The following is a 25,961-nucleotide window of genomic DNA, read 5'->3' as shown; positions in this document are numbered from 1 at the left end:
ACCCAGCTCACTTCCTAGGTTCTGTTAAGGTTGAGTTTCAGTGTGGCTTGTGCAGTTCCTCTGTAAGGAAGGAGTGCAAATCCACACTTCCAGGGTGGGGATCTGCAGGGTGCCACCTCAAGGCATGTTTTTGTGCCCTACAAGGTAGCTCCTACAATTGCAGAGAGCTCCTATAAATCAGTTTTGGGGTTGTTTGTTTATTGTTTGGTTTGGGTGGGTTTTTTTCCCCGATGCGGAGCCTTTTGACATTGGTATTACTTTGTGTTTTAAATCTGTCTTAAATCTGTCATCTTATGCCTTCCCTTCCCTGTAGGGAAAATTTTGTCCATGTGATAGAAGAGAATCTGAATTACCTTGAACTCTTTAGCAGTATTTTGCAGGAAGCGAGACAGGAACAGAACAACAGCATGATGGTAAGTCTGTTGATGTATCTCTGAGGACCTGATTTTTAAGAGCCATGGCAGGGTCCTGTGGGGGTGTGGAGAACTCCTTAAATAGGGTCATTTGTGATGATGTGAATTGCTGTGGCTGGCATGTGATGTCTGTCATCCCTCCTGGACTCCGCTAACATGCTGGTCCTTATGGAAGGTAGCACTTGGTGCTAGTGTCAGCCAAGTGGTCTGCATGGCAGAGTGGGCTGTTCTGTGGGGCCGCCCTGACTGGTAGAGCTTGCTCTGAATGCTCGTTGCATTCTCAACTGGAGAGTCCTGGTTTGTGTCCCTGCACTGGAGTGGACAGGGTTCTCCATTTCCAGAGCCCTTTCCTGATGATTAACTGAAGCTCTCCTTATGGCAGAAATGGGGCTTTAGAGAGAACTAAGAAGGCTCTTTGCACAAATTGGTATTTCAAATAGCAAGAAATGACAAAAGTAAATAATGATCACCCGGACATTTTGATGCAGTCTGAAACTCTGTTTCTGACCTGCTAATTGAGGCCAGTAGGTTACTGCTCAAGAGAGCCCAGTTACCAGAAGAATGAAGAGCACCACAGAATACTGGTCTTTTAGAATAGACTCTCAGATGATTTTAGAGGCTGTATCATAGAAGCACGTCTATAAATATAGTGAGAAAAGGACAATTAGGGATGTAGATTGACCTGTTTATAAGGGAGAGGAGTCAATACAGCTTCTGTTAGTATGAGATTGTCTCACAAATTTATTGCAGTCCTGTAAAGAAGTCAAAGATCCTCTGATATGCTGTAACTTGGATTTTCAAAAAGCTTCTTAAAGGTCTCCTTAAGGGATGACTTCCATTCTCATGGGATAAAAAAGTTGAAGCAGTTTACCAATTATAACTGCTGAAATAACAAGGAACAGAGGGTTGGGGAGATGGAGGTGGTTGATGAAATGGAGCTCTTATAATTCATAAACATTTGAATGTTCTAATGTTAATGAATAATAGTAAACAGTGAACTGAGAGTTTACTGGAGTTACCAAATTATTTGGGATGGTGAAATGAAAACTTACTAGTGGGAGTTGCAGGTGACACTGTAATAGCAAGGGATTGAGCAACATGAAAGGGGAAATTATATTAGCTACTGATTAAGGCAAAGTAATTACATTAGTGGGGAAAACAGCCGTAATTATGCATACATTGGTCAATGAATGCTGTGTTTGTCTTTGTTCAGTTCTGACAGGGTTGGTATCAGTTGTGTGACAGTCTCCTCTCCCGTCTTGTCTCCTTGCTGTGGCTGGAGATGAGCGAGAAGCTGTATGACTGGCTTCTTACCTGTTAATCATCCATGTCTCTGTCACCTCCTTTGTCTCGTTCCAAGGTGCGGCATCTGTCTCTGGCATGTTTTAGCCCAGAAAGATTATTTATTGTTGTGGGATCACGCTCTGCAGATCAACACCTGTTTTGTTATGTTTGGTTTCTTTCCCCTTTTCCTTGCATCAGGGGACAGAAGTTAGGCAACAGGAAAGTAGCAGAAAATGGCATTTGTCCTCTTCAATTCACTTGGGGAAAAAACAGAGGAAAAAAGAATGAATAACTACAAGAACCTTTTCTCTATTCTTGCATACCTGTGACTTGGAGCCTTTCTTTCTTTTTAATTTGTGTTCTTGCACTACCACTATGTCCCATGGTGCACTAGGAACCCCAGCAGTAGGTTTTGTGCAGGCACAAAATGTAATTTCAAAGCGAGTACAGTCTGTGACGTGTCTGAGCACTGCAGTAAGTATGGGGGATTTTGTACTGGGGGCAAACTGAGTCGTGAAATTGTGAGATTACTTTTCAGCTCTTAGATCAACATGATTCTTCGAGAAGAGAGAGAAGCTGGATACTGAGCGTCCTTTGGTCACCACCTTGGAAATGTACATTCAATAGCCATTTCCTGCACTTCAGTTGTTTCCTTGCTGCTTCTTTCAGAGTTTTGACTGGAGCTGGCTGAAATAGCCAAAGGAACCGACGTGCTGCTATCTGGAAAGTGCCTGCATGCTGAGAGGTGGCTTGGCAGCCTTCGATGTGACGAGCTGGAGGGGACTGGTCGATCAATCACCTTGTGTTTTGTAAACCTTAGGGGAGTTGATTACAAAGGTGGTGGTCGGTAGCAGATACACCATTGGCAGTAACGAACAGCATTTTACAGGCTCTTGCCTAGTTGGGCTTTCAACTAAACAAGTAATCCGCTTCACCTGTGGTGGGCTCTCGTGGGGGCAGCCAGCCGTTCGTATCCCGGGGGAGCCGGCGCCGAGGGCCGGGTCCCCGCAGAACCCTTCCTGGAGAGGAATGGAGGAGAGGTGAGGGGTGGCGGCTGCCTCAGGGCCGGGGCCCTGCTGCCCCGCCCCGGCCCTCCCGCGGCTTGTCACGACTGCTCACGTGTGTAATATGAATGTATAGATTATCTATATTTTAAATAGAATTAACTGCAATAAATGCTGTGGAGAGGCTCTCGGTGCTCCCTCTCGACGGGCCGGCGGGAGCCCGCCCTCACGGCGTTGCTGGGCAACAGGGCGGCGGCCCCCCGCGCGGTGACGCCATCGGTAGGCGCCGCGCGGCGCGCTCTCCCTACCTCCCGCCCCGCGCACTGAGGGGGCGGCGCGCGTGCGCGGCGGGACGGGAGCGGGGCCTCGGCCGCACGTGGGCAGGCGGCGGCAGGTAGGGGCGGGGGGGGGGGGGGGGGGGGGGCTCGGTGCCGGGCCGGCCCAGCGGGGCCGGGGGAGCCCTGGGCGCCGGCGGGCCCGTCCGGGGAGCAGCCCGCCGGCCACCGGCCCTCGCAGGGCGGCTGCTGGCCCCCGGTGCGGCGGGTGTGCCCACGTCCCTCCGGCGGGGGGGCGGAATCTCGTCAGCCGCCGTACGCTTTCGGCGGCGGCGTTCTGCCCGCTGTAATTAGCGTGAGGGGGTAACGCGGCCTCGAGGAGAGGGGGCGGCGGCACCCCGCTGCGGAGCGAGGTCCGCCGGGAGCTGTGAGGATGTTCCTTGGCTTTTTGCCCCAAAAGCTGAGTAGGTTTTGCTGTTGGAAAAGGGGCAGAGACACCATCAGAGAGGAGAGAGAGCGAAGATCTTCATGCAGGCGGCGGATAAACGGTGCCTCATCGTCCAGGCGACGTGCTGCTTCAGGTGGTAACGGTCCGTGTCCCGCAGGTGATGTGAGGATGACCATGGCCCAGGCTGGAGCCGTAGTTGCAGCTGCCACGGGACTCCTCGTCTTCTTGCTGTACTCCTCCATCCACAAGGTTGAGGAGGGGCACCTGGCTGTCTATTACAGGTACTGTTCCCTGCCAGCGCCTTGAAGGCTTCTGTAGCCTTCCCTAGGTTTCTGTCTCTCAGCTGGGATTCATCCCTGGCCCCAGATCACCTCGGGAGGTGATTGCTCTCTCTCTGTTTCCCTCCAGGTTTTGCCCTGAGGTGGGCCGACTGCATTGTTCTGCTCTCTTGCACCAGAAATGACATGGGCCTGGATAGCCTGGCTCTGGGCAAAACCATTATGAGTTTTGGTCTTTCTGAATCCTCAGCTACTTTTCCTCACTCTCCTTCCTCCCTTTTTCTGGGTCACAATTTGGATTTCAAAGCTTAGAGGACCAAAGCTTTTGGTCCGTCCAGTCTTTTCATGTCTGTTGATCTCTCCCTCTTACATCGAGGGCTGTCACGTCTGTCCCAAGCCTGTTGGCCAGCCAGAGTACCCGCTTTGTTGTTGCTTTGAAATGGCTCTTCTCCCTGGCTCTGGGCTGAGTTTCACCTGGGGCTCATAGCTGCCCTGAATAGCATCTGTAGAGCAACTCATTGTCAGTCCACAACAGTGAGCGGTCACAGTCACTAAGTGAAACCTCTTGACTAGATTTGGCTTCAGATTTGAATAAGGGAACAGAGAAATTCAGCACCAACCTTTGTGCACATTTTGCCATTTCTGTTGTATTTCTGTCGTGTCTTTTCTATACTTTGCACTCACCACCATGGGCCAGTTTCCTTTGCACTGCTCTTCCCTTTTAATTACAAGTGTTCTGAACAGCACAGGCCCTTGCAGGACGCTGCAGGAGACCTTACTGCGCTACGAGGATCGATCACTTAGAGCTGTCCTCTGTCTCCTGTCTTTTAACAACCTGCCAGTCCCTGCAAGAGACTGCAGGTTTTCTTTGCACTTTGGGTAAGGGACTGTGCCGAATGCCTTGTGGAAATCCACGCTGGCAGTATCACATCTAACTGCTGGATTTTTCCATGGTTACCAGTGAACTATTTAGAGAGGAAAATCTGTGTTCTTGAAGCTCTTTGCAATGTTGCAATGATGGAAGAATTTAGCAATATCTGTCTTCTCTAAAAGCTAACTGTTCACAGGACTGAAGCAAATGATTGTCAAGTTGCAGCAGGCAAGTATCATATGCAGTCAATCCTTTTGTAGGGGAATTGGTGGCAAATTTGGTGCAGGTGAGTAATGTAATTTGCACTGCCACAGCTGTGACTCCTGGCAGTTTGAATGTACTTGCTTGCTCTCAAAGCCAGCACTTACTATTTTCCAGTTGCTTGAGCCTTTTCCCCATTTTTCTCTCTCTCTCTCTGTAGGGGTGGTGCATTGTTAACTAGTCCGAGTGGACCAGGCTACCACATCATGCTCCCGTTCATTACCACTTTCAAATCCGTGCAGGTTAGTATCCTCTCAGAAGAGGGTGAGTGGGAGCAGGTGTTGGTAGGGATATTGCTGGATGGGGGTGACTTGGGCGACTGGTGTTTGCAGAGGGGCTCGGTAGTGTGGTAGTCAGAGCAGCAGCCCCTAAGAAGCCCTTGGTTCCTTCTGCCTTAGGTGCCAGACCCATCTGTGCACTGGCACTTGTCCTTTTGGTGTAATCTCCACAACGTGCGTGTGTGTTGTTTGGGACAGGAGATGGCTTGCTCTGGGAGGACAATCTGTGTTTGTGGCCCTAATTGTTTCCCAGGAGAGCTGCAGGCCTTAGTGCCGCAGGAGCTGAGAGTAGGGGGACATGAGCACAGCTGCCTCTCTATCTCCCAAAAGGCAGTTGAAAAGAAGTCTGTCTTCTGCCCACACCTGCCAAAGTCAGGGAGGAGGTAGAGGACATGGTTTTGGCTCCATGTTCCTTGTTGTGAGAGTCTGGGCACAGCATGATCTTCCTGGAGAATGGAGTGGTTTTGTGAGCTCTGGTTGTCTTTTTATTTCAGACCACGTTGCAGACTGATGAAGTGAAAAATGTGCCTTGTGGGACAAGGTATGTTTTTCATTTGTATTTCTTCTGATGGTGAGCAGATGCACTCTATCATGTAGTTTGCAGCTAGTCGTTTACAGTGCTGTGACACAGAGGCTGAAAAGTAAAGACACATACCCTAAAATTAGTCCCAAACATAGACACACACATTATACTTGGAAATAATAGCACAGGAGGTATGGAAGGGAGGGCTCTTGCTTTCCCTGGTATTGATGTTCAGAGGGTATTTGCATTTATAGTGATACTCTCTTGATTTTTCTTGGTTTCTTCCCTTGATTACATTGATAGCTCGTTGCCTGTGCTTTGGTCTGCCCTCTGCTTTGTGGTGTTTCTAGACTGAATCTGGTGGCTAATACAAGCGCTGACCCCAGCAGGGGACAAAAGTAAATGGTGAATGGGAATACTCCTGATGGGAAATGGCTCATTTCAAAAACAGCTCAAGAAAATGAGTCTTCTGGAATCGTTGGGGCATTTTTTTGAATTGACATTTCACCTGATGTAAAGAACGAGTGAGAAAGAATAAAGAAGAATCCTATGCATGGGCGGCATCTGGCTGCTTCATAATTAAGCTCATTCTTTTGTCAGCAAAGATCTGTATAGTTTTAACAAGCACAGCAGTAACAGAAGGAGAAGGCTAGTTGTTGGGTTGCAGATCCTGTTGTGTTGGTTCACTCACAAGTTAAAGTGATGACCAAATCTGTTTCTTCAGGATAAAACCAAAAGTGATTCTCCTTGTCTTTTAGCTTTAGGATACTCAACAATATTGCGGGGCGGGGGGGGGGGGGGTGTTTTTGGTTTTGGTTTGGTTTTTTTTAAAGTCACTATAACTTGAATGATGATTCACAATGACCACGTTGAAATTAAAAGTTGAATGTTAGTGACAACGTTAATGAGATAGAGTTAATTTTGATCTGGTTTAGCCCTTATTGAAATGAGATCTTGGAATATTCCTATAGCAACTCATCAGACATCACTTGAGCTTAAATATTAACATGGAGTTTTTGCAGGCCATAGCTGGTTTTAGTCTTAGACCTCAAACCTCTTTCAGGAGTGTCTGTAAATAATGCTAGTGTTCAGTGCTGCAGCCAGGGCTTTGTGGTCAGATGAAGAGTCTTTAAGTCAAGTGAAGACTAATTGCAGGAGGGAGGAGTAAGTTAAAAGTTAAAGGCACAGTTAAAAATAAGTCATCGGAGCAGAGTTTTAGCAGCATGTTTAATGGCAACTTTTAGCTCATATGTAGCATAAATAGGAGTAATGCTTCACCTGCTGGATGTTGTGAAACAGCATCACGTCTCTGGGCCAGGGATGGTGTCCATCTGTCCTGCAAGCCTTCTCAACAGACCAAGCAAAGCTTTCCACTGAAGCTTAACCACTTTAGATGTACTAACAGTCAAAATTAAACTGTGCTGCTTTGACCCTGCTTGAGCAGGGAGGTTGGACAATACGACCTCCAGAGGTCCCTGCCAGCCTTGACCTTTCTGCGTGTCTGTGATTTAGGAGCTAAATATTCTGTTTAATTCTGTATAGTTAGTTCATTAAGTTCCTGTTACATTTCAGCACTGCGGGATTCAGTTGCGCAATACAGGTGGTTGTGAAGTTACAGGTAATAAACATGCTTTAAAACACTGAACAGCTGGTGAAGCAGTTCTTAGTTAATAATTGAATACACTTCAGACCAAAGGTCCCAGTAGCTCTGTCCATTTTTAAGGTGTTACTGCAGGAGCCTTGACATTTGCTGCATTTGGAATCGAAGGCTGCAGCTGCTCCGTGCCAAAGCTTTGAATCCATGTTTCCATAATAAAACATTAGCTTATAATAACAAATGGATCAAATCTGAAAATTCACTCTCCTGGTTCAAAGTTCATTACAAGAATAGATCCTAAACAGTTTCAATTTCTGTAATTGTTTATTAAACCATCAGATTTTAAAGGCTGTGTTTTTCTTCCACCATATTCATATTCCTGTTCCCTGTATTCTCATCTCCATTGGGAAGCTTCTGAATGGCTGTGTGGGTGTCCCATCGCCAATTTCTGCCTTACCTGTTACATTTATACTTGACAGCATTAAGTGAATACATTAAATACAGATTTTAAAATACTTTGGCACCAGATGACTGTTTTTCATAAAACAGCTGTCACCTCAGAGATAAAAACCATTTCATTACAGCAGGTAGAATATGTATCTGCTCTAAGCTGCCTCTGGTGTCTGACATTCCTGACTTTCCCCAACAAGAAAATGTGTGCACAGTTCCTTGGAAAGTTCAGCAGTTTCCTCACAGTGGGTCTGCTGATCTCCAAAAACTGATGGAAGATCAGTTCAGTAAACTAGTTTTAGAAGAGCAAAGTATTCCAAAGGACTGACTCGAAGAATTAATCAAGAAGGAATGTACTCACAAATGTATTAATTGTGGAATACAATAAATGGGTTGAAAATGGTGTTGTGCAAATATTGCATGAGAGAACTAGGTAAGTAGCATTTCTCTTACAAACTTGACTGGAAAGAATCACACTAAGTATTGTACAAGTTTTTACAATGCCAGGAAACAGTAAATAGCCAGGACGCTCAAGCATTTGATGTTTTATTTGCAAAGGTGTGAGAGTTGTCTTGTGTTCGTGCTACAGATAGTTGGCAGGAACACAAACGGAGCGCTGGAAGAATACTGTTCTGGAACAGGTCCCTGTTTGTTAGCCAGTCATGGAAAAATGTGTCACGAATGTTGCAAGTGGATGTATTGCATTAATGCCTGTATCTCTAGACAGACCAGATCTGACCTTTAAGCCCAATTTTTACGTGCTCTGATTGCCTAATCTGGTCTGGTCTTGTTTGTGGTCAGCTCTAGCAATAAGCATTAAACCTTCAGCTTCTTTTTACAGCCCCTGTTTTATGGCAACGTCCTTCAGTTTTTCCCTTGTCTTCTCCTGGCCTGGCATAGGCTAAAATCCTGAAATACATGAGGCTTTCTAAGGTCTGCTGAAACGCCTGCTAGTATATGCCAGTCCCCTGTACACTTTCACCTTGTTAGGCACTATCGCTGCTTAAGCTTCTTTGAGGTGCACGTAGTCTAGTTGTTGATCATCTTTTCAAACTTCCTCTGTGTTTCTTCTTGTTCCTCCTCTCTCTGACCAAAGAGCCTGCTCAACTCAGTGCTGCTCTGCCTGACCAGCCTCATGAGCAGCTCTGCGGTGAGGACCTTGCGGGTGCGAGTAGCCCTTACGGAGGCTGCAAATGCCAGTGTTAGAAAGGCTGTGGAAACTGCAGTGGAGCGTTGCAAGCGCTGGGAATCTCCCCGTGGGAGTCACCCTACTTTGCATCTGCCAAGAAGCAGGCTTTGGCAAACAAGGACGTTTTGAGAATGGTAGTGGCTTGTTGAAGTGGAAAGAGTGCTGTCTGAGCCAGCGTTTAAGCCACAGGTGCCAAACAGCAAGTAAAACAGCTGTGGATGATGAGAGGATTTGTACAGTTCCAAGTCAACAAGGTGTGTGAATCACCCCAAATTAGTGCATGATGCTCTGCCCAGGACAGCGTCTCCTGCACTCCAGGAGCTTACTAACGTCTTCTGGATCAGGCTGTTTGTGAGGAGGTCTTGTCTGAGATGCTCACTTTAAGATCAGAGTGTTACAGTTCAGTTTGGCTCCTGGGTTTACAGCAGCAGGTCCAGAGGGCTGTCCCCACTGCACAATGTGAAATGATGATGGCTCCAGCAGCTGGATAGATGGATGGAAAACACAGCGTGTGCTTTGTAGGCTTGGTTTAAGCTTAAGCCCTCAGTGGGGAAATAGATGGCCATTGTATTTGGGCTCTGAGTGGCACCGGTTTCCTCAAAGCCTGGCCAACAGGACTGATATAATTCACATATACCCCACCCTGTTGACCCACCCTGGTTAAGGTCCTTGGCAGGGTTGCTGTAGGTAGTGTTGGTTGAATCGGATGGGCAGCAGGCAGTCCTCTCTGGTCTGAGGTGCCAGACTTTCTTGTGTGGGGGGTGATGAGGGGCTGTGGATGAGTCCTGTGTAGGAGACAAGATTCTCTCAGGTGCTCTCTTTTTTCCTTAAAACATCCCTGTAAAATTGAAATGCCAAAAGGACCCCAACATAAAGATGTGCAGTGGAGGAGATTCTGGTGGAAGAAGCCCACACGCTCTGCTTTGGTTCCTCACCAGGATATCTGGAAGATGCCCCAAGATGGTAGCTGGTTTCCCTGTCCTGGTGGAGATGTCATAAGGTGACTGGAACAAATCAGGAGGATGAGAGCAGGTTTGAAAGATCCTGAGGAATGCTGTTGGATGTCACTTGCAACAATAAATAGTCATTTTATTCAATGTGATGGGACATGGTGGAGAAAAACACATATACCATACCGTTATAACTGCTTGTGCAGCCTGACCTACCTATAAAGGATCCATAAGCCTGTCTTATTTAAAAATAGTAATGGCTCTTAAGAGAGAGCCAGCAAGAATGCCCATGGCCTAAAGAGAAATCTTGAGTGAAAAAGAGATTAATACTCTTAATAGTAGTATCTCACTGGGAAATAAGTCTCTCTTTAGCCACAGATATCTTTTGTGCTGGCTTATCCCTTCCAGCAGACAAGTTCAGTCCATCACCAATGTTTTTAGCTCGTAGGTTGCCATGAAGCAGGCCGGTTTGCAGAGTGAACACAGGCTGTGCCTGGGAGACCTTTTCTAAAAGACGACAGACACAGGCAAGTTCAGGTGATTTTTCTGCAGATGTAGCTTTCAACTGCCAGAGATTAAGATCTGCAAAATAAGAAACCAGGTTTGTCATGGGGGATACGTTTGAGTTAAAATACCACAGAGACTTAAGTTTGGAAATGTGGGAGGTCCACTTCTGGGGATCAGCTGTCTTTAAACAGTTTCTGCTAAAGCTTCTCGTTTGTGATTTGCCTTTGCCCTGAAGACAAAATTGCAAGAGAAAAGTGCTTTTAAAATATGCTCTCAAGAGACTTATGAGCTGTTGAAAATTAAGGGTTTTTTTCTTCACTGTAGAGTTTTTGCTTTTCTCCAGTGTCACAGGTATCCAGGGGTGGGCATGACCTGCTGAAAGCCACATCAGTAAGAGCAGAGGCTGGGATCAAGCCCTACCTCTGATTCTCTGTTTTCTCTGCCGGTCCAGCAGCACATGATCCCCTGGGGAGAGGACTGCCAGCAGGCTTCTTCCAATGAGGTGTCTGGAGCTTCTTGACAGTGCACATGCCTGGGCGCATGTGCACGGTTGTGGTGTTTAACTAGGGAGCTGTTTGCAATGTGACATTGAAGCAGGGATCATGAATTAAAGTCTGTTACATGCTTTGTTTCTTCCTTTCTAACAGGGGCCTTGTCAAGTTCCTGCTGGAGTTAGTAAATACATGAACTTAAACTAAGGGTTTTTCTATTTCAAATGTATGTGCTGTCTAGCAGACCTGCGGTGCATCTGCAGTTTGTCTCTGCTCTGCTGCTTGCAGGTGTCATCTGCTGTCTTTGTTGCCTTACCTTCATCGTGCTGGACTCCTTCTTTCTGACAGTTGCAGCTACATTCCTGTTCAAAAATGTTTTCCTTTTGCTGACTAAGTAGGAGATAACGAAATGAAATGAAAGTGCTTTGCAGACTTGCTGGAGCATGCTTTTGATTTATGCAGAGAGAGGGACCAGTCTGTACATAGCTGGGGTTTGCTGCCATCTAATTGCAAAAAGCTCAACAAGTCAGAATTGTTCTGGGTAAGTTTAGTAGAATTTAGTAAAAGAGGGATGAAGACAACTTTGCTTTAAATGTGGACCACTGTTAACAGTTGCAGTAATAATTCATGAATTCTCTTTTTCACTTACAGTGGTGGTGTTATGATCTACATTGACCGAATAGAAGTTGTGAATAAATTGGCACCATATGCAGGTATTTCCCGTCCTGTTTCAACAAGCAGCGCTGTGACTGTCTTCACTCATCCTGTAGCAGCTCTATCTTGGTTTGCAAGGCTTCCATTTTCTGTGTCTTGTTATCCTTATGGTTCCCAGTACTGTAGCACTTAGTTTCATGCATGTGTCTGAAAGCTTTTCGAAAAGCCACAGATTTTCAAAGTTGAAGAGAAATTCTAGGATTTCTTCTCCCCTGTATGTTTAGAAATGCGAAGGGTTCTCAAGCAATCCTATTTCTTGCTGCTGACAGGGAGACCACCTGTGAAACTAAATACATGGGACAAGGCCCCCAGGTGCTTTCCAGCTCAGCTGCTGGGAAAATTACAAAGGCAAAGCCCTTGTAGGAGCCTCTTACCTTCTTGTTTCACCAGCTGCTGAACCAAAGACCCAGACAGCTTGGGTTTTTTTCAGCAGCATAGCTTAATGCAAAATGGTAGTGTTACTGAGGCATTGAAGGGTGAATTTATGTTATATTTGTGGGAATGATACTTGTTTTCTCTCTATAGTAGTATCTGTTCCTATGCATGCAGGTCCTGGACAGGCTTTACTGTTTCATTTGTTTATGCAGATCATAAAACAGGACTGTGCAGTATATCTTGCTGTAATTACTCTGCTCTTTGAAGTCGTACAATCCCAGCAGTGCTGGTGGAGGGGACCTCTGTAGGTATCTCCTCTGACCTCCCTCCCACTCACAGCAGGCTTCTCACTAGCAGCTGGGCAGGGCAGCTGTGATTTTGTCCAGCCAAGTCCTGAAAAATCCCAAGGATGGAGGTCCCCCACTCACCTGTCCTGGCGCTGCACTACTTTCCTAATACTCTGAGCTTTTGTTTTGTGGTTGTGGCATTGCAGAAAGCAGTATATGTCAGTGGTGACCTGTGATAATTTTCTTACTTCCTCAGTGTACGATATTGTGAGAAACTACACTGCAGACTACGATAAGACTTTGATCTTCAATAAAATTCATCATGAGCTGAATCAGTTCTGCAGTGCCCATACCCTGCAGGAAGTATACATTGAGCTGTTCGGTAAGTGGATGGCGGCTGGATGTACCCACCAAGGGCTGTGTAATCTCCCTGTTCTGCTGTGGAATGTGTTACAGCAAGCCCCTGTGAGCAAACAGCCACTGTGCTGGAGCTGCAGTCTAGAGTCCAGCTCCTGAGATATCCATATTCCATTTCCCATGTGACTTGACTCTTGAATGATTCACACTTCCTTGTCTTTCCACATCTGCACGTGGGAATTTGATTTCAGTCCTTTTCCACTTAGGACTGAATTCTGGACACACAAAGTAGCCACTTTGCTGTTGTGCGTGCAGTTATGCCCATTGCCTTCAATCTGATGATGGTTTTGTCTTGTCTACTACTTTTAGGCCCCCGTTCTGTTGCTGAATTTACTTTTTTTACTTTAAAAGCTTCTTTCTGGCTGTATTTAGCAAGTGAGAGCCGGAAGGGACATGCTCTCAGTTCATTGCAATGCTCTAGTTTTTCACGAGGGGGTAGCAGTGGTTCAGGAATGAGCAAATCTAATGGTCTGCTTCTTGGTAGCTGCCTGTGCCCCCTAAGACATAACAGTATCATGTTCCTTCTTGAGTGGCAGAGCAGGGGAAAATGGGTTTATGGAAGATAAAAGGTTGTCAGAGTTTTAATATTAAGAGACTGTAAATCTTTGAATGCTGTAGTCAAACTTGCCAAATATCTGTAGTCAGAGAGAAGTTTCCTGGTAGTACATGCAGCTTAATCCCTTCATAACTGGCCATTTCTGTGGAAGGATCTTCCTGGAGCTTGGAAGTGACACAATGCATTTTTTTCAGTAGCAGGTACTAGATCCTGCAGGTTGCTAGAGACTTAAGGCAGAGCTTGCCACTGGCAGCAGGGTTGGTGTGGCTCCAGCTAGGAAGGGATGGACTTCTGCCACAGGCTCTAGGTGCTTTTTCTTGCTGAGATGCTGAAAGCCCTTAGCTCACATACCATGAATTCATCAACAGCTGAACCTTTCTAGAGACACTAGCGTGTGACTCTCCATTCGTGAACAATTTCCAGGGGATATATGAAGGGAAACAATGTACTGAATGATCTCAAAAAGCATCTTTATCTTACACCATAGACATACCTGCTCTTCAAGGCCAGCTGACTCTCTGCCACACAAGCTGTAGGAGAAAAGATGGTAAGCTAAGTGGTCTCTTTCTTGTCTTCCAAACACAGATCAGATAGATGAGAATCTGAAGTTGGCCCTGCAGAAAGATCTCAATGTCATGGCACCAGGTCTCACTATCCAGGTAGGTTCATTCCCTGACAAAGATTATTCTTTTTTCCACTTCGAATATGCTCACCTTTCACTAGATTGATTAAGTTTCTTGCTTCTGTGTTCCACATAATGTGAAATAGTTGAGCCTTGAGTTGAGGTTTGTCAGCTGTCCAAATGACAGTGACCACTTCTAAGTACTGGTTTTATGTTAGGGGAAGACCTGCAGGGTAGAGAAAAGGACCTTTTAGGCCACAGACCTGCAGGTATTGGATTTAATTTTTAAAGCGCAAGAAATTGTTTTTATTTAAACTACCTTTGGCACCTCTGCAGAGCTGGGTGCTCGAGTGTGCTAGCGCAGTTCCTACAGGTAACTGAGAAAGAAAAGAGATCTTCATCTTTTCTGCGCTTGTGCCAGAGATAGGGAAAGATGTTATATCCCAAGTGATTTTCTGCTTATGCTTCATTTCAGAAAATCATGTTTAATCTTAGCCAGGCTATGGGATATACTGGCTTTTTGGCATGTTGAAGTTCAGGGCAACGAACTGGGAAAATTATACCTTAGGCTCGTAAGGGCTAAGATGGAAATCTCTGGAGATTTCCACTGAAGGGATGAATGAGACCAAATCTGTTTTGCCGTTCCTGTTGCTGCATTTGGCTAGGCTGGCTGGCTGTGTGCAGGGAGGGAAAGCCTCACGTTGACAGCACATGTAATGCTACCATAAATACTGTCTGCTTTTGCTCATTTGTGCATAAGCTAGCTCTGTGTTGATGAGGGTGAACCACAGGCAGTGTCTTACCACAAAGAAATTGAGATGGCACCACTCTTCCAAATATCCAAGTTAACTTGCCTTGTACATTGCAGAGTGATTTTCTACAAAAATTCATCATTAGTCAAAATTATCATCATAACATAAAGACCCTTTTTGATCTCAGGCTATGGAAGGGCGTAAGCAAAGCTCATGGCTCTTTGCTGGGAGGTTTTAACGACAGAGCTAAATCTGATCTTCAGTGTATGCTATCCCATCTCAATTTGCCATGCTCAGTCTTCACTGTTGGTCAGAAGTTGAAGGATATCCTGCCTGCATCAGCCCCACCTGACCTCACCAGACCACCAGTTTGAAGAGGTCCCATAACTAGTGAGGAAAGTGGTTCATCTGTAGTACTTAAGAGATGGTGTGATCCTGCCCTTGTGTTCCTGTTGTTCCCTTTCAAAACAGAGCTGCACTCTTGTCTCCAGTGAAAATGTGCCTTAGCATAAAACTCTGCTGTGTTGCTGTGTCTCTTGTCAGGAAATACCCTGCTTCATCGGTGAAGAGCTGAGCTTTCTTTAAACTCTACACATGCAGCTATGTAACCCAGATTAACTTAACTGTACCTAGACTTGAATTGTTTTGTGAGCTCTAAGGGAAATAATTCTGTATTTGGGCATAGTGCTTTCCTCTTGAAGAGCATGTTTGCATGCATGAGTACTTCAGAGATCACTGACAATTCATTTTTGAAAGAAGTGACACAGAATAAAATTATTGAAAAGATGCTGTTAGAAAAAAAAAAATGCTGTTCATTTCCTCTAGGTTTATTAAAACTATTTAGTGTATATGAACCCTTCACAAGCCCTCCACGTTGCATGATACAAAACTTTCTTTCCCAACTGTCATGGTCACCACAGCCTGAAGAGAAGTGGAGGCCAGTGGACAGTAAGAAGTGTTGTAGGGGAGGCTCCTGCACTTTCCCCCTGTGAAAGCAGCACACCCTGGGGCTTGTCTCAAGTGCCTGGACAGAAACACACACATCCCAGGAAACAAACCTGAGAAACTGGAAATCCATGCACGTTTGCAGTCCTGGCGCCTGGTGGGATAGCTCATGTGAGTGCTTTGCTGCTGTGGATGTGTACAGGCTCTCTAGGGAGGACGGGCTGAGAAGGTGAGGCAGCAGGGTTGTACTGTCTGCAAAGGACTGGCCCAAATCATGTGGAGCTTTGCTTTGGGATGGGTGATGAACAGCTGAGATAAGAGCCAGTATAGGTAAGAATCAGACCAACTTGGAGAACCACATGGTCCTTGTCTGCTGCAGACCACCCAGTTAGTAAGATGAAGTAGGTAAAGCTGCCTGTAGAAGACCAGAGGAAGCCTCATGATCACAGACCCTAGTTCTTATGGCGGTCTCTGATCACCTCAGTGTCTGCAGGAAGGGCAATAGGGCTGGGTGCAAGCCATGCTGGATGTTTCTGAACGGTGTTGAACGCAGGTTTTGGCACTGGTGAGTAAAGCTAACTGAGAGAGGTGCTCTGCTGGACCGTTTAGAAACAAGGAAGAACTGGTTGAGAGGTGAAGTCTGGTAGTAGTGTGAGCTGTAGCAGCTGTAAGATGGTGAGTTCGAGGTCCTTGGAGGAGTGAGGTGAACAGGGGAATTATGGGCCTGGACTTAAGGAGAACAGAACTCGGTTTGTGCGAGATGTGCCTGGCAGGGTCCTGTGGGAGACTGTCATGGTCAGCAAAGGAGGCCAGCAGGCCTCACTTTATTGCCAAGGACATTCCAAAGCATGGAAAGTCAAGCAGGTGAGACAGACAGGAGTCTGGTGTGGATGAGCAAGGAGCTCATGACTGAGCTGGAAACCAAAAAGGAAACTCACAAAACATGGAGTAGGGATAGATGAGCTGGGAGGAATAAAGCTGGTTGAACTGAGAGCGCAGGGACAGAGTTAAGAAAACCAAAGCTCAGGTGGACTTGGACCTAATGATGGCTGTGTAGGGCAACACAGAGGGCCTCTGAGGTGCATCCACAGCAAAACGAAGGCCAAGGAAGCTGTGGAGCAGGGGACATAGTGACCAAGGATGTGGAAAATGCTGAAGTACTCAACACCTTCTTTCACTTCTTTCTGGCAAGGTCTGCCCTTGGGCCTCCCTGTTCCTTACCCTAGCAGCAGAGTCTGCAGAGGTGAAGCATTACCCACAGTGGAGGACAACTGAGCAGGTGGACACACAAGTCTGTGGAACCAGGTGGGATACATCCCAGGGTGCTGAGCTGCTGGCCCACACCATTGTGAAGCCACTCTCTTATCTTTGAAAGATGACAGTGGTCAGGGGAGGTCCCTAATAACTGGAAATAGGCAAATGTCACACCCATATTCAAGGAGGAGGATCAACAGGAGAGGAGAAGTACCATACCAGCAGCCTATTCCCATTCTCTGCAATATTTACATTGCCATCTCAGTGGCTTTCAGCTGCACTCTCCTGTTTGTTGGTATCCCTCATACTGGGTTCCCCACATGGGAATAAAAATTGCCTTCAACCTGCTGCTGAGCCTTTGCCAGTGCAGCTCAGGATGTGGCTGGACTTCATGGCCACAGGGAAAAGACACTGTCGTATAGTCAACTTGTCTTTTGATTCCTTCATGCTCTTTTTTGCAAAGCTGTTGCTCAGCCAGTTAGTCCCAGCATCTCCCAATGCCTTAACATTTGATTATTAACATTATTGACAGTGCACAGTAGTGTTTCCATCTAGTAGATTAAGTAGATTTCACCATGAAATAGGTTGAGCCATTGGCTTGAAAAAGAAGCAGCTAGTGGAGGTTTTCAAAGACCTGGCAGCTTTCCTGATTACAAAGGAATCTTTGCCCATGTTGGAAAAGCCATGCTTCTGGAAACTGATCTTTGGTTTGGTGCAGGGGGTATTATGGAGGTAGAAAGAATATCCCCCTGCACACCCTGCAGTAGCTGGCGAGGTGAGCTTTCTGCATGCGGTACCTTTCTAGGGACTTGGAGAGGCTTTGCTCCTGGTAGGAGCTTAGAAAAATCCTTTCACTGAAGAATGTTCTGGTGTGATGTCCCATAAATCTGCTTTCTTTGCTTGTTCAGAGAAGCAGCAGAATTGCGGTGGTTTGGCCTGGAGAAGAGAAGGCTCCAGGGAGACTTTATTGTGGCCTTTCAATATATGAAGAGGGCTTAAAAAAAGGCAGAGGAAGATTTTTTACCAAGGCCTGTAGTGGCAGGACAAGGGTTAACAGTTTTAAACTGAAAGAGGGTAGGTTTAGATTGGATATAAGGAAGAAATGTTGTATGATAAGGGCGGTGAGACACTGGAACAGGTTGCCCAGAGAAGTTGTGGATGCCCCATCATTGGAAGTGTTCGAGGTCAGGTTGGACAGGGCTTTGAGCTACCTGCCCATGGCAGGAGGGGGTTGGACTGTATGACCTTGGCAGATCCCTTCCAACCCAAACCGTTCTGTGATTCCCAAGTGTCCTGCTTTGATGACAGGCTGGCTCCTTCTCCCTAGGCATGGTGTTTGCTGGGACCAGGGTGCCTGTCACATGGAAATGGTTCTCTTTTCTCACTGCCTATAAAGACTTGCCTGGACGTGTCCGTATCCCATTCCCCTCTGTGGAAGCCCCTTGGTTCTTCGCAGACTTACCCCAGAGAGAAGCAGCAGGTTCAGCACTGGATCTACAGTGAAGATGGAGCAGGAGGGCTGTGAAGCAATTGTACAGCCGTGGACTGTGAATCTGCATCTCCCAAAGCTCACTGATGAGCCACACAACATGCCAACTGAACAGCAGTAGCTCCTGGTCCTGCCTCTGAAGGTGTTTCCCTCATATTTCAGAGAGAGTCCTCTGCAGAGCAGTTTAGCATCTGTCTCTGGCACATACCTGAGTTGTGGAGTCAGCATCACCATGAACATCACTCCTGATGATCCACAGTTGCAAACAACAGCTGCCACCCGTGCCCTGCTGCTCTCCTCTGTCTTCACCGCTATGTCTCTCATTGCATGGTCGGTTTTGCAAGCTTTTCTCTTGGAAATCCATTCCTGAGCTTGTAGCCCTGCCTCTTTTGCAAGTCTTGCTCCTGCGATTTAATTTCATTGGGTTGTGAGCCCCTTTCTTGAGCAGTACTTTGGGGAGCGTTGTCTGGTGATGTTTGAAGAGTGTTTGGAGTCAAGAACTAAGCTTCTTTTAACAAAGGTGGTGGACCTCTTTAGCAGTCTCCTCCACGGGTCTTACTTGATCATTTAGGTGCTATTAAAGGTGCAAAGACAGCAAATACATGTCAGGCACCTCTGAGAGTGGCTGTGCTCAGCTGTGTTGTACAAGAGGATTGGGAACCATTTTGTGTGGTCTGGGATCAATGTGGAAACGTCCTGAGCGCTACAGCTAGTTTTGCAAAGACATCTCTTAGTTATGCAGCTCACATCAAAATGTTTAATTTAAAATGCACTCATTTATTTTTTTCATAGGCTGTGCGTGTTACAAAACCCAAGATCCCAGAAGCTATCCGAAGAAATTTTGAGCTAATGTGAGTAGCTGTACATAAAATTGTATTAATTGGTTTTGAGGGGCCAGCACAGGCATAATGCTATTAGAAAGCTCTTACCTGGTGCTCAGAAGGTGAGAGGTGGGCTCTAGTCAGTGTGTGCTTGGCTAGGTGCACTTGTGCATTCTGTTTCTCCATTTCCATAGCTCTTTCACCTTGAAGCCTTTCAGTCCTTCACAAAGATGGTTGTTAGCATGTACAGAGTCTGTATCAAGGCTATGTTCCTACTTCTTTATGTAAAAGCAACACTGACGTGCTATAGAGAACCTGTAGAAGACTCGTAAACTGAATTCAGGGCTCAGGGGTCTTGATGTCTCACCCATAAGCTCCCCTCCAGCAAACTCAAAGAATTGCACGGATTTTAGTCTGATATGTACCCATGGAGATCTCCTGTCCAAGTCCTTTCCCAAAGCAGGGCCAGCGCCACAGCTGCAGCGGGTCACCGGGGACCGAGTCTGGGTGAGTCGGGGCATCCCCGGGGATGGGGATCCCTCACTGCTCAGGGCCCTGTCCCTGGGACACCCAGCTCGCATAGGGACGGGCTGTTTCCTTGGGGCCAGACGGGGTTTCCCGTGCTGCAGCTGTGCCGGTGCCTCTGGGGCCCTCGCTGTGCTCCTCCAAGCAGAGTCTGGCCCCGGCATCTCCAGGACGCCATTGGGCAGGGGGAGACGTTGGATCCCCCTTCACCTCCTCGTCTCTGTCTGAGCAAGTGCAGCTCCCGCAGCCTCTCCTCATATGCCCTGGCCTCCACCCCACATCTGCAGTAGCCTTGCACTGGACTCACTCCTCCTGAGGGCCTCAAACTGTATATAGCATCCAGATGTGGCCTCACCAGTGCCAGATAGAGAGGGGGAATAATCCCTTCCTTTGACCTGCTGGCTACACTTCTGCTCATACAGCTGAAGACAGAACTAGTTCTCATGGCTGTGAGGACATGATGCTGGCAACTGGTTGGCTTCTTGTCCCCCTGGCCTTTCATGCCCTGGTTTGCAGAGCTGCTCCCCAGCACTGTTTCCCTGTGATATCATTTCTCACCCTGCAGGGAGGCTGAGAAGACCAAGCTGCTGATAGCAGCCCAGAAGCAGAAGGTAGTAGAGAAGGAGGCAGAGACAGACCGGAAGAAAGCGCTTATTGGTATGTCACCAGTTGGGAGTACTAGTGGATGGGGTCCAGACTGAATTTGCATTCCTACATCCCCCTGTAAGCCAAGGTAGGACATTGTCTTGCATGGCTGACAGCTCCCTCAAGGAGGCATGGCCAGGCTGCACCAACAGTCATTTAGAAAATATGAGTGTTTGCATTGCTGTATCTACATCCCACCTCCCTCCCCATAGCAGCAGAGCAGTGAACACGTCTGTCCTACAGTGGGGGCTTCTGCTACAGCAGGCCAAGAGGTAACAGCTCTGCCAGAAAAACTGCTTGGGCTTCAAGCTATGTGTCCCTGTGCCAGGGGGACTCACACTTGTAAAAGAGATGTCAACCAGTGCAACTCTAGAAACATCAGGACTGTGGTTTTTTTCTGTAACTGTATTCCTTGGAATACAAACTGGCACTGTAGGATCTGAGCAGAAAGGGAGGCAGCAGAGAGCAAACTGCATATGTGGCAGATTCTGTGACCAGGTGCTGGGATCAGGATGCTGATGCTCAAGCCCTGAGAAGTGAATGTCTGAGCTGAGCCTATTGTGATTGCAGAGGCAGAGAAGGCTGCTCAGGTGGCGAGGATTCATTATCAACAGAAGATTATGGAGAAGGAAACAGAGAAGCGAATTTCTGAGATTGAAGGTAACTGTGCTGCTGGGCTCATCTTCCAGCTAAAGGTGGTGACAGGTAGAGGAACCTCAGAACTGGGCTCATAGGCATTGTCATCCTGCAAAAATAATAAAGGGTACAGTAGCACAAGGTTATGCACTGGGGTCATTCCTCCCCTTTGCAGGTACCTCTCCAAGAAGCCAGCAGTGCAGGTATGTGGCCAGCTAAGCTGTGTCATGGGCACACCTGGGTCAGCTCATCCCCATGCAACAAAGGCTCAGGTGTTTGATATGATGGGGCTATTCACTTGCTAATGCTGCTTCTCCTGTCTGTCCTCTGTTGCTGTGTTAGATGCTGCATTCCTAGCAAGAGAGAGAGCAAAAGCTGATGCGGAGTACTACACTGCTCGGAAGCTGGCTGATTCCAACAAGGTGAGGACTTCCTTACTCTTTTTCTCTGCGCAGGAGATTAGGTTCAGGTGGGCAGCACTGGAAAAACACTTGATTTAACAGCCCACATCCCAGGAAGCAGCTGCCTAAGATGAAGTCTAATGATGTGGGGGCCCAGAAGGTTGTCTCTTACAGTCTCTGGTTTCTCTTTTTGTAGCTGAAACTTACCCCTGAGTATCTGGAACTAATGAAATATCAAGCAATAGCTGCGAACAGCAAGCTGTATTTTGGTGACCGCATCCCTAACGTGTTTCTGGATTCCTGTGCCTTCCAGCAAGCTAATCTGAGGACTGCACAAGAAACCAGCCTTCCTTCACAGGAGGCCCCGGAGACCTCTGGAGAAAGCCACCTCAGAGCAAAGGAAAGCACTGGCTGACAGAGGTAGAAAGATACCTGGTATAGCTCAACAGCTAGCCCAGCTGTGAATGGGGATGTTGCCCTGTGCTGGTGGGGCAGATGCAGCGCATGCATGGACATCTTGTGTATAGCTGGCAGTTGGGTTGATTTTCTTCTAGCAACACATTGCAAGTGCTCTGCCTCTTCCGTTTCTTCCCCTGTTAAATTGGTGCTTCCAAATGAGGGATAATCCTGTATTAACATACCTATACTGGAATATTAAAAGACAGACACCAGGAAAGCCTTCGCGCAGTAGGTGCAATTATTTAGCAAGCGTTGCTCTGGAGGTAGGAGATGTGGCTTTGAGTGCTATGTTACCGCACGCTGGCTGTTCCCCAGTGCTCCTCGCTGAGGCCGAGTGAAGAGGTTTCCTTTGTCCTGCTGATGAAGCTTCGCTTTGTGGACTCCAAGGCAGGTTTCTACTCGTGCGATCTAACTCTTCTCAAGGACTTCAGTGGAGTGGGCTCTCCTTGGCCAGCACAGGCTGCATGTTCCTGCTCAGGACAAGGCCTGGTGACAGGACAAGTGGTTTGGTGTGGAATAGGTTATTCGAATAGGATCTGCATAGCCATAATCTTCTTTCCTGTAGGCAGTGGCACTTCAATAACAACTTGGAGCAAGCAATTTCTAACAGGCTTCTGTAACTCCTCCTTTACAAGCAAGAGTCTCATGCTGGCAGCCCAAGACTGATTGTAGTATGTTTCAGCTGGGTGGCTGGGTCTCACCTTGCACCCTAAACCAGATTTCAGAGTGCATGGAGCACCTCCAAGCAGCTGGTAACAGAGCTGGGAAATGTTTGCTCAGACCCCAGTGTCCCTGTAGGTCTTTTCACCAGGGAAAGGGGGCTGAATTTCCACTGCTCTGCCTTGCTGGCAAAGTGAAGGGGAAGAGAAGAGTGAAAGACCCCGCTCTGCAGCAGATCAGATGTTTGACACCTCACCTGCAAAGGAAGTGAGGCATCACTGCTCCCCAATGTGAAATCCACCACTCCAGGAAGAAGTGGGACCTGCCTCATGTGTCCTTGAACAGGCATGGTGGGGAGTCTCACGCTGGTCCTCTTATCACTGGCCAGGCTTTGCTGCATCACAGGGCTTTTAACTCAGGAGCAGTACTGGCAGGAGGATCTTTTCTCCTGGTGTGTGTTGTAATACATCCAACCCCTGCTCCCTGTGTGCTACTGCAGAGCAAGACAAAGAGATGTGCTCCAGGGGGGAAATGGGCTGGTACGATCTGCTTTCCTCTTTTCCCCTCTCCCCTTTGCCTGCGAGCACGTGCTTGTTTCTAGGACCTGTTTGTCATGTTCTGCGGCGATACCAGAAGACAGTGACTGGGGAGGCAACTGGCAAGAGCTTGAGCTGGATGCATTGCCTGCATCTGAACCTACCATATGTTCAGAGACTGCCTCTCCTCTGCCAGCCTGGGATAGCTATACATTCATCCTGCTTTCCTGTCCCCTCAGGTGCAGCCATATGCGGGGCCTCAGCCCTGGCACAGTTCACCAGATGGGCCCGTTGGTGGTGATGGGCTGGTTGGTGCTGGCGTTATCTTCTGTCCCTGGCACCATCTGCAGCCTTGTGGCAAGGGGAGGAACATGCTTGGCTTTTGCCTTGGTGAAACATTCAACCCAAAATGAATGGCCTGAACTTCACCTCTGCTAATGATTGCCCCAAATGAGTTGTGTGGGCTTCAGGCTTTCCAGTGCTGTTTTCCTATCCTGTGTGGCTTGACTCGGAAGATGGCAGTGTCTCTCCTCAAGGAAGTCTGGTAACATATGGTGCCTTACGCTGTCTCATCTCTTGCTCTGGCTGCCTCTCCATCTCTGGGGCGGAGCAGGGATGCATTGACCCTGCCTCTTCTGCTGCCACTGCTGGCCAGCTTGAGTAATACATGACTGTGGGACTTCACAGCAGTTTCAGATGGTTGGTCTTTCCTCTCTCTGTCTGCAAACTCGTAAGACCCAGTTGATGCTCTGCTCCAAGATACCAGCTCTTCTTCAAACCCAGCCACAGCAGGAGCCAGGGACCAGGACCCTGCCCCAGTGAGAGGCCAGCTGAAGGAGCTGAGCACCAATCTCAGCTTCCAGGGAGGTTATGCATGAGCATGCTTCCTTGTGCTCTGCGGGTGGGAGGAAGGGTACTGCTGTCACCAGGAGGAGAGGTTTCTCCAGTTTTTGCTGTACACACCTGGTGCACAGGGATTCTGGCACAGCCATGTGCCTTGCAGGTCCCACCCAGCCTGGGGAGTGCTGAGCTGAGGTTTTGCATTGGGGGCTCATGTCTTCACCTGCCAAAGGCTTGGGTAAACAGTACCCTCCTGGTGCAGAGCAGCCTTTGAAGGATGCTGATGGGCAGAGGAGCAGGAAGGGTGTCTGTATGTCATGATGGAAGGCAGCTCAGCCAGCTGGAGCCCATGGCTAATGGCAGGAGAGCAGCGGGCAGCCACAGCATTGGCCCCACCAGACCCTGCAGTGCCCTCCCCAGGGGAAGGGTACCAGGGCAGAGAGGGCATGGCAGCATATTTTGTAGCTGTGGTGTTCAAAATGTCTGCTGGAAGTACTTTTGACTTGCTAGGTCCACTTTTTCCTGTGGGAGGGGGGAGTTGCATCTCTTTAACCCTCCACCTCCTTGGTGTTGCTGGCTTGCAGCAGGAGCTTTGCAGCAGAAACACGGCCTATCCTCGCTCCAGCAGCAGCCAGTTTGGTTGAATTTTGAGACAAAGGCAGGCTTTTTAGAACAGAAGCACTGCTGGAGGTGATGTCGACTTGTCTCCATGTTGTACGCACTGGGGTTGGGCACTACCCAGTGCTTGCATAAAACCCTGGGCATCAGGCTGGGTGGACAGGGTAGATTCTGCCAGCCTGCAGATGACAAGAAGGAAGGGCATGAGGGGAACCACTAGAAGCAATAACCAGGCAGCTCACACCTTGCGTGCAGTGATCAGAGTGAGATCCCAGTGCAGGGAGCAGGAAAGCCATCCAGGCTGGAATTCTTCCCTTTGGATCTGAGCCTTGCTGGGCGGCCAGGTGGATGCATGGATTTGCCGTTAGTGGCTGTCACTCTGGCTAAATGTCATCCTCCTCTGGTTGGGTATGCATCAGCCACCTCCTACCTGTGTGGTCTGAGGGACACTGGGGGATGCTCCTGCAGTTTGAAGTCCTGCAGCAACATGTGCATGATTCTCAGTGCCTTCTGCAAAAGCCTCCTCCATCCCTCTCTGCTTCCCCAGCCACCACTTCAGAAGCCTGAGTAGGTGTGCAAGAGGAGGGAATCACCATGGCTTTAACACCCTAGTCTGGGCTTTGCTTCTCTCTGAGCTGGGAGCTGTAGAGCAGGAACATGGGTGCAACCAGGAATGTGGGATTGAAGTGGGGTTTTTTTCTCCATTCAAAAGGCTGGTGTGGTCCTGTGACTAAAGGGGTCTGCCACTGGATCCGCACCTTCTTCAAGAAAACAGAATACGTATGTTTGAGTTTACATGCACAGTGTTAAGTTCTTTTGATAAAGCAGAATAAAATTATTTTGTTACCATTTCCTTGGTGGCTTTATGCATCCTAGGGCTGGTGTCACTGTAGGCAGGTGGAGGGGGGGCATCTATGCCTCTCACCCTGCAGTAACACTGCGTCTAGTTGCGTGTCCCCAGCTGCAGTGACTGCCACCCTAGGAGCCCCGTAAGCAGCCTGGGCTCAAAGAAAACCACATGATGGTGCTGAGCAGCAGGGGCAGCACATAGTGTTCTGCTCTGTTTCTGCGGTCATCCTCTGAAGCTCATGGTGGGAAGGGAGCCCTGCTGGCCCTTGGGCCCCCACCGTACCTGCCCTGTTAACTCGCATGCTGCCAGTGCGGGAGCATGTCCCAAGCAGGCATGGCTGCTCTGTGCCAGCAGTGTCCTTGGGGACTGCGGATGGGCCCCTGAGCACTGATGTCACCTGCAAGCATGAATGCTTGTCTTAGACCAGGATGATGGGAGCTGAACTGGTGGTGGGAGTCGCAGTGGCTGGTCGTCGGTCACAGAGAGAGCCCAGGATCTGTTTTGGCAGCTGAGGCTGGGGGTCACAGGGACTTGCTGCAGCACCTTGCAGCCCCTGTGACAGCCTCACTCTGTGCAGCTGGCAGGAAGTGCTGCCATTTGGCCCCCGTGGCTCCAGCACAGGATTTGGGGGCTCAGCTCAAGCCCTTCTTCCCCCTGGCTCCACCCATGCTCAGGAGCTCTGGGGAGCTCACTGCCTGCTGCCACCCTCTTGCCCCACTGCCTGTGCTGCCCACTTCTGC

At 48.1% G+C, this 25,961-nt stretch overlaps 2 protein-coding genes across 7 annotated transcripts in view; both read left to right on the top strand.

Moving 5' to 3' along the window:
- Nucleotides 1-2,887, top strand: part of CHUK (component of inhibitor of nuclear factor kappa B kinase complex) — a 32,111-nt gene extending 29,224 nt beyond the window's left edge. For both annotated transcript variants that reach the window (XM_052798432.1, XM_052798433.1), the window contains 2 exons: nucleotides 314-413; nucleotides 2,367-2,887. In XM_052798432.1, coding sequence (XP_052654392.1) covers nucleotides 314-413; nucleotides 2,367-2,393 — 127 coding nt within the window. In that variant the 3' untranslated portion in view covers nucleotides 2,394-2,887. The remainder of the gene's footprint in view (nucleotides 1-313; nucleotides 414-2,366) is intronic.
- Nucleotides 2,888-3,279: 392 nt separating this feature from the next.
- On the top strand, nucleotides 3,280-25,220 carry ERLIN1 (ER lipid raft associated 1). Of its 5 annotated transcripts, XM_052798872.1 has the most exons (12): nucleotides 3,296-3,705; nucleotides 4,770-4,859; nucleotides 4,995-5,076; nucleotides 5,607-5,653; nucleotides 11,471-11,532; nucleotides 12,452-12,577; nucleotides 13,754-13,827; nucleotides 19,023-19,081; nucleotides 20,142-20,233; nucleotides 20,792-20,881; nucleotides 21,200-21,279; nucleotides 21,455-25,220. In XM_052798872.1, the coding sequence occupies exons 3-12, from the start codon at nucleotides 5,041-5,043 to the stop codon at nucleotides 21,671-21,673; spliced, it is 885 nt and encodes a 294-aa protein (XP_052654832.1). In that variant the 5' UTR covers nucleotides 3,296-3,705; nucleotides 4,770-4,859; nucleotides 4,995-5,040; the 3' UTR covers nucleotides 21,674-25,220. The 5 variants fall into 5 exon arrangements, 2 of the variants coding, with proteins under 2 accessions (XP_052654831.1, XP_052654832.1); XM_052798871.1 differs by lacking the exon at nucleotides 4,770-4,859 and having other exon boundaries at nucleotides 3,292-3,705; XR_008236887.1 differs by lacking the exons at nucleotides 4,770-4,859; nucleotides 20,792-20,881; nucleotides 21,200-21,279; nucleotides 21,455-25,220 and adding an exon at nucleotides 15,463-15,658 and having other exon boundaries at nucleotides 3,280-3,705; nucleotides 20,142-20,165.
- Nucleotides 25,221-25,961: the final 741 nt, after the last annotated feature.

The sequence above is a fragment of the Harpia harpyja genome, chromosome 10, assembly GCF_026419915.1.
Source record: "Harpia harpyja isolate bHarHar1 chromosome 10, bHarHar1 primary haplotype, whole genome shotgun sequence".
Taxonomy (NCBI): Eukaryota; Metazoa; Chordata; class Aves; order Accipitriformes; family Accipitridae; genus Harpia; species Harpia harpyja.
Note: the sequence above shows the minus strand (reverse complement) of the source record. Positions and strands in the feature narration are given on the sequence as shown.